The sequence below is a fragment of the Hypomesus nipponensis genome, chromosome 16, assembly GCF_054491055.1.
Source record: "Hypomesus nipponensis isolate SF chromosome 16, ASM5449105v1, whole genome shotgun sequence".
Taxonomy (NCBI): Eukaryota; Metazoa; Chordata; class Actinopteri; order Osmeriformes; family Osmeridae; genus Hypomesus; species Hypomesus nipponensis.
The window spans coordinates 683,449-690,721 of NC_140376.1; the positions used below are offsets into that span (position 1 = coordinate 683,449).

Below are 7,273 nucleotides of genomic sequence, written 5' to 3' on the forward strand. Positions count from 1 at the left end.
GAGAGAGGGGGGTGAGAGAGGTTGAGAAGAGGGGAGAGAGAGGGGGGTGAAAGAGGTTGAGAAGAGGGGGAGAGAGAGGGGGTGAGAGAGGTTGAGAAGAGGGGAGAGAAAAGGGGGTGAGGGGGGTGTGAGCGAGGGGTGTGAGGGGGGAGACGGAGACGGGGGGGGAAGGAGGGGGAAGAGAGTTGCAGCATTCCTGCAGCTCCTCCCAGCCTCCCGTCTCTACTCTGCTCCAGGAACAGACGTGGCGAGAAGCTGTCCTCACCCTCTCTCTCTCTGCTGTCCTCACCCTCTCTCTCTCTGCTATCCTCACCCTCTCTCCTGCGCTCTCCACTCTCTCTCCGCTGCAACACGAGCTGTTGTAAGAGTCAGACACACAGCCAACTAGAAAACCTGCCAGACAGCCAGACGTCTCTCTCTTCCTCTGGACAAGCCTTGGACAAGTACTCTGAGAGGAGCTCTGGACCAGTAGGTGAGTGTTGTGTGCCTGGTGTGGAGGGACAGATGTCACTGCAGAGCAGCAGCTAGGTGTTCTCATGGTGGGGTCTTTTCTGCTGTTCATCTGGGTGATGCTGGCTGTAGAACTGAAAACCTGTTGATCATTCCCCCCTGGGTTCACTAGCTCATCTGAAGTATTCTTAGCCTGTAAAGTTGTCAGGACAGGTTTCTGTGTCTCTGGAGTTGAGTGGATGAATATGCTTTGATACTCTGAGTGTGTGCATGCACACGTTTCCTCGTGTTCACCTCTGACCGAGTGTGTGAGAGCAGGTTTGGTCTGGGCAGGACCGGGTGGTTGAGGGGTACATCTGTTCTGGCTCTGGGGGGGTAGATCTGCTCTCTGAATACGCTGCCTCACCCCCAAAGAAAAGAACAACTTTCTGCTCTGTGGGATGGACGGAGCTCTTGACAGATTTGCACCTGCAGATTTTCTGGAGGGAGGCTGTTTGTGGGTTGTGGGGGGGCAAGAAGAGAGCATTTGATTCTTTTGAGGATTAAACCTCGGGGGGGGGGGGGGTTAACGGGCTGCTCGGCGTGCAGCTTCTGTCCTCCTGGAGGTACGGCAGCTGTGGGACGCTGGGAGCTCCATGCGCCTGGCAGCCTGTTGCCCAACATCTCAGCTGAGATACGGCTGAACCTGCTGTGTCACCACGGAGAAACCTTCTCAATCTTATCAGTCTGCATCGCCTTTGTGTCAATTACCCTAAAAAATACCCTGCTCATCTGCCTCTCTGGGCTAGCTGCTCTATCTGCCCCTCTATCTGACTGACCAGGAAGCTGCTTCTCAGAAGGACAAAGAGAGTTCAGAGCGTGTTCTGGTCAGGAATTCTCCCAGAGGTCAGAGGTCGCTGACGAGCCCATGTTCTCGTTGGGAAAGTGTCTCCTGCCTACACCGCCTGATCACACGTGATGTGGTTCCTGCGTTCTGATTGTCTTTATTCAACTCCTCAGAGAAACACTCCTCCGGTCAGGCATCGATGCTGTGACACGCCTTCCCCTGCCACGCCCTCCCTGTGTTGATCTTGGACGCTCTGAACAGGGAGATGTTTGGTCTCAAAGTGGAGCTAGCCTTACTCATCTTTCCTGTGGGTCCAGAAGTCTGCTTTGATTTAACGCTGCTAGTCACAAATGCAGCAGGGCTTGAAAGCTTGGGCGTTTGTAGTTATACTTTGAGAGCAAATCAACATAGTAAACATCATAATGAAATGGAGAGGTAGAGTGTGATGCTTGGCAGAGACAGCTGCTGGAGTGTTGCAGATCTGGAAGCGAGCAGAGAGACTGTATACATGTGGAGTCCATCACAGTAGGAGAAAGTGGACAGAGGCAGTGTGGGTGTGGCTGACTGCACTGGGGCGGGGCTTGTATGAACAGAGGGGGGTGGGTGAGGAGAGGAGGGAACTGTTTTGGGGGGGTGGAGAACAATCAACTACTCTTAAGGGCATTTATACATTCCCCAGAGATGCTGTCATCTCCGTCACCTACTGTGCCTGACACAAAGCCAAAACACAACTCCTCCTCCTCCCCCCTCCCACCTCCTCCTCTCCCTCCTCCCCCCTCCCTCCTCCTCCCCCCACCTCCTCCTCTCCCTCCTCCTCCTCCCCCTCCCTCCTCCTCTTCCCTCCTCTCTCCTCCCCTCCTCCTCCTCTCTCCTCCCCCCCTCCTCCTCCTCCTCCTTCTCCTTCCTCTCTCCTCCCCCCTCCTCCTCCCCCCTCCTCCTCCTCTCCCTCCTCCTCCTCTCCCTCCTCCTCCTCCCCCCTCTTCCTCCTCCCCTCCTCCTCCTCCCCTCCTCCTCCTCCCCTCCCCTCCTCCCCCTCCTCACTGTCTTGTGACCGGCTGTGCTGGATTCAGACAACACATGCACTTCCTTCCAGGGTTCTGGATCTGATACGACTGCTGTGAATGTTCCTCTGCCCCAGTCTACTGGGGTTGTTCCTCTGCCCCATGTCTACTGGGGTTGTTCCTCTGCTCCATGTCTACTGGGGTTGTAGTTATTATTTGGGCATTTTTCATGCTGAGAAAGGGGGGAGGGGGAACATGCAGCAAAGAGTCCAGGTGGATTCAAACCGCTGCAGCAAAGCCTCAGCCTGCATGGTGCACACCCATCCTGTGAGCTACAGGGGCATCACTATTATTAGTCAAACAGACTAATACCATAGTGTTTACGTTTGGTAAATCATCTTCAAATGTGACCTTTCACATACAGGAAGTAGCACATTATTTAAAGAAGCACTTTGCCTTCAGCTCAAAGAGGGACAGGTCGTGGTGTAAGTGTGGAACATCTTTCAGCTGTCACATTCTCAATTTCCTTTAGAAGCACTCAGAGAATTTCAATCAATACAATCTTTACTCCTCTCCCCTCCTCTACTGTTCTCTCGACTCTCCTCAGCTTTACTTCTCTACTGTCCTGTACTCTCCTCTAAATGCCTCCCAGCTTCACTTCTCTACTGTCCTGTACTCTCCTCTAAATGCCTCCCAGCTTCACTTCTCTACTGTCCTGTACTCTCCTCTAAATGCCTCCCAGCTTCACTTCTCTACTGTCCTGTACTCTCCTCTAAATGCCTCCCAGCTTCACTTCTCTACTGTCCTGTACTCTCCTCTAAATGCCTCCCAGCTTCACTTCTCTACTGTCCTGTACTCTCCTCTAAATGCCTCCCAGCTTCACTTCTCTACTGTCCTGTACTCTCCTCTAAATGCCTCCCAGCTTCACTTCTCTACTGTCCTGTACTCTCCTCTAAATGCCTCCCAGCTTCACTTCTCTACTGTCCTGTACTCTCCTCTAAATGCCTCCCAGCTTCACTTCTCTACTGTCCTGTACTCTCCTCTAAATGCCTCCCAGCTTCACTTCTCTACTGTCCTGTACTCTCCTCTAAATGCCTCCCAGCTTCACTTCTCTACTGTCCTGTACTCTCCTCTAAATGCCTCCCAGCTTCACTTCTCTACTGTCCTGTACTCTCCTCTAAATGCCTCCCAGCTTCACTTCTCTACTGTCCTGTACTCTCCTCTAAATGCCTCCCAGCTTCACTTCTCTACTGTCCTGTACTCTCCTCTAAATGCCTCCCAGCTTCACTTCTCTACTGTCCTGTACTCTCCTCTAAATGCCTCCCAGCTTCACTTCTCTACTGTCCTGTACTCTCCTCTAAATGCCTCCCAGCTTCACTTCTCTACTGTCCTGTACTCTCCTCTAAATGCCTCCCAGCTTCACTTCTCTACTGTCCTGTACTCTCCTCTAAATGCCTCCCAGCTTCACTTCTCTACTGTCCTGTACTCTCCTCTAAATGCCTCCCAGCTTCACTTCTCTACTGTCCTGTACTCTCCTCTAAATGCCTCCCAGCTTCACTTCTCTACTGTCCTGTACTCTCCTCTAAATGCCTCCCAGCTTCACTTCTCTACTGTCCTGTACTCTCCTCTAAATGCCTCCCTCGTCTTCTCTTCCCAGTGATGACTGTGGAGTCCAGCACCCTGGAAGTCCCCACCTCCCCCCTCCTGCCCTCCAACCTGTCGTCCCCAGACTGCCCCCCCATTGAGAGCTCTGTGGAGGACCTGCTGTTGGGAGCCTACTACATCCTGGTGTTCCTCCTGGCCCTAAGCGGAAACAGCCTGGCTCTCTGGGTCTTCTCCCGCCAGAGGGCCACCTCCTCCCCGGCCAACGTGTTCCTGCTGCACCTGGCGGTAGCTGACCTGTCCTATGTCATCGTGCTTCCCCTGAGGGCCACGTACCACCTGGCCGGTGGGCACTGGCCCTTCGGAGAGGTTCCTTGTCGCCTGGCTGGCTTCCTGTTCTACGTCAACATGTACGCCAGCCTGTTCTTCCTGGCGTGCGTGGCGGGGGACCGGTACCTGGCCGTGGTGCACGCCGTGCGCTCTCTCAAGGTGCGCCGCGCCCGCACTGCCCACATCATCAGCTTCTCCCTCTGGGCGCTGGTGACCATCTCCATGGCGCCCCTACTGGTCACCCGACAGACGGTGGAGGTTGCCGGGGCGACAGTTTGTCTGCAGCTGTACCGGGAGAAGGCGTCGCGCCGCGCCCTGGTGTCCCTGGCCGTGGCATTCACCCCACCCTTCCTCGCCACGCTGTCCTGCTACCTGATGCTGGTCCACAGCCTCCGCAGGGGGTCCCGTCTGGAGCCGGCCCTGCGGTCCCGCGCCCTGCGCACTATTGGCCTGGTCATGCTCATCTACGTGGTCTGTTTCCTGCCCTACCACGTCAGCAGGGCCACCTTCATCCTGGGCTACGCACACCCTGACGTCTCCTGCAGCTCCCGACGAGGCCTGGCACTGGCCAACCGCCTGACCTCCTCCCTCACCTGTCTGAACGGGGCGCTGGACCCCCTGGTCTACCTGTTCGGAGCAGAGAAGTTCCGTGGCACGCTGACTCGGCTGCTGTGTAGAGAAGCGGTGGCGGCGGCAGCGTCCGGAGCGACAAGTGGAGACCTGAAGGGAACGCATGACAGCTCTCTCAGTGCCAAGTCAGAGTTCTGAGGTTCTGAGGTACTTCTGATGTGTTCACACCAAACTCAAAACATTTTTTTTCGCCCGGCGAGATTACACGTCAAATCGATGCAAACGCATTAACACATTTTCAACTCAAGAGAAATATTCGCGTAACGCTGTGTCGCGAAAGTTTGTCAATGTTCAGATGTCACTGACATCTTAGAAGAAATGAAGGGCAAGAGTTTTGTAGCTGTTTGTGGGCATCCTCTGCTATACGACGCTCCTTCGTATTTGTTTATAGTACCAGTAGAACATGGTTGACGACAAAAAAAAAAACAACGGTTAGCTCCTAGCGATTTGCGCGAATAAACACAAAGTAACGCAAAGTGAAAATACGCTTCATTTGCGCAAATAATTTGCTTTACGTTTAGTATGAAGTTCTGATGATCTGAGATTCTGAGGTTTTGAGCAGAATTACAGAGAGTTTTTTTTAAATATTGCAGTCTCTATCTCTAAAGCTGTATTTCAAATGCATTTTTTATATTGTGAAAACCAGACATGTTGCTGATGTAATGATAATGGTGCACGATGTGGTAATGTTTTCGATGCAAATTTAATTTCCAAACCAACAAATAGTAGCTCTTAATATTGTCTCGGAATATTTACAGGATTTTATACAGAAAATAATCATTTTCAGAAATGTCATGTATATGTTTATCTTTCTTATGAATTATCAAAGTAACTAACATTTGCCACAGATTCCAATAATAATGTGGAGACCATTTCTTACGAGGACAAGCTGATGTTCAGGAGTCCTGTGTTTCACTGGTGTACTGTACACTGTTCTCAGTCTGTCTCACTTTAAGAATGAGTTTGTATTTGGTGTTTTCCTCATCCTGCCTGAGGGTTATTCCACCACTGCTACAGCCCTGAACCAGCTTGTAGAATAAACACCCTTTTCATGCTTTAGACACGTCTCATACTGTTTGAGAAGGCTACGGTATAGCCTGAAGCATTGCCTTCTAATCAGATTTGTTATACTGTGTTAAACCCTCATTTATCCTACTGTATTGTTTGGTTTCTGACTGGGAGTCACTAAACAGCCTCATCCACTAACCTCCCACCTGCTGCACAGACTAACTGGCTGGACTGGTTTGTGGTGTAGCTGTGACGCTTTCTGTGTTTATTGAAATGATGTATATTTATGGGCGGCTGTGCTGTAAATAAACGTGAATGCAAAAACGCCAGTTTTGTTGCGGTTTAATGAACGCCTGTCTTTTCCCCTCATAGCTCTCTGTACAAGGCCCATATAACAGCCCTCATCTCTCTGTACAAGGCCCATATAACAGCCCTCATCTCTCTGTACAAGGCCCATATAACAGCCCTCATCTCTCTGTACAAGGCCCATATAACAGCCCTCATCTCTCTGTACAAGGCCCATATAACAGCCCTCAGATCTCTCAGATATAGCAGCAGATTCTGCTAACCGGGGTTGCCTCAGTGCTGTCCTCACCGCGACAACACTTCTCTTTTCTCGTCATGTGACTTCTGACTGTGGTGTGCCAGAAGGGCTTTTTCTGCTCACATGTCTTTGCAACATTTCCTGACCGTATCTGACTGGATCTGCATCGCAATACGCCCCACCCCCTCTTGTGAGTGCATATGTTAACAGTGTTTATGCATTTTCTGACATTATACCAGGCTTCTCTACTCATCTGTGGACATATATACCAAAAAAGGGTGTTATCTGTATGTATATATACATATTTGACCTGATAGATTCAAGGACTCATACACAGTATATCACAACATCTCATAACATACTGTAGATATGTCCTTGAATTGTTCAGGTTAGCTATTAAAACAAACTTTAGCAGCATCACACACTACACAAATATTCTGGCTATGATACGATTCACATGAATGTGCTACTAAGAGAAGATCTCAGGATGTTGTTTCAGGAGTGGAGTGTCTCCCTGGTCATTTAGCAGAGCTGGTGCAGTGACATAAACCTTACTCTGCATCTAACTTCCTCTTTTCTCATCCTTGCCATTCTCCACACATTCAAACTATCAAAACTATCACAGAGGTCCTCAAGTATTTCCTCAACCGGGCTTCTCAGACCGACAATGCCTGAAAGGATTATTCTGTTTAGTCTGTTTTAGTTAATTATTGAAAGAGAGAAGAAAGGGGGAGAGATAGCTTCTGAGTGCTGCTGGATTCACATTGCAGCTGTTAGGCCCTCCTCTCGCTCAAATGAGGAAGTTCTGTCACTTTAGTAGCGGCTTCCTTTTTACAGCTCTTGCCCTGCAAACAGGAAGAGAGAGGGAGAGAGAGAGAGAGA

The 7,273-nt window shown here is 50.8% G+C and overlaps 1 protein-coding gene across 1 annotated transcript; it reads left to right on the top strand.

Moving 5' to 3' along the window:
• The first annotated feature begins 260 nt into the window (after window positions 1-260).
• gpr17 (G protein-coupled receptor 17) lies at window positions 261-6,171 on the top strand. The gene is made up of 2 exons (XM_084675865.1): window positions 261-472; window positions 3,935-6,171. The coding sequence occupies exon 2, from the start codon at window positions 3,937-3,939 to the stop codon at window positions 4,975-4,977; it is 1,041 nt and encodes a 346-aa protein (XP_084531991.1). The 5' UTR covers window positions 261-472; window positions 3,935-3,936; the 3' UTR covers window positions 4,978-6,171.
• Window positions 6,172-7,273: the final 1,102 nt, after the last annotated feature.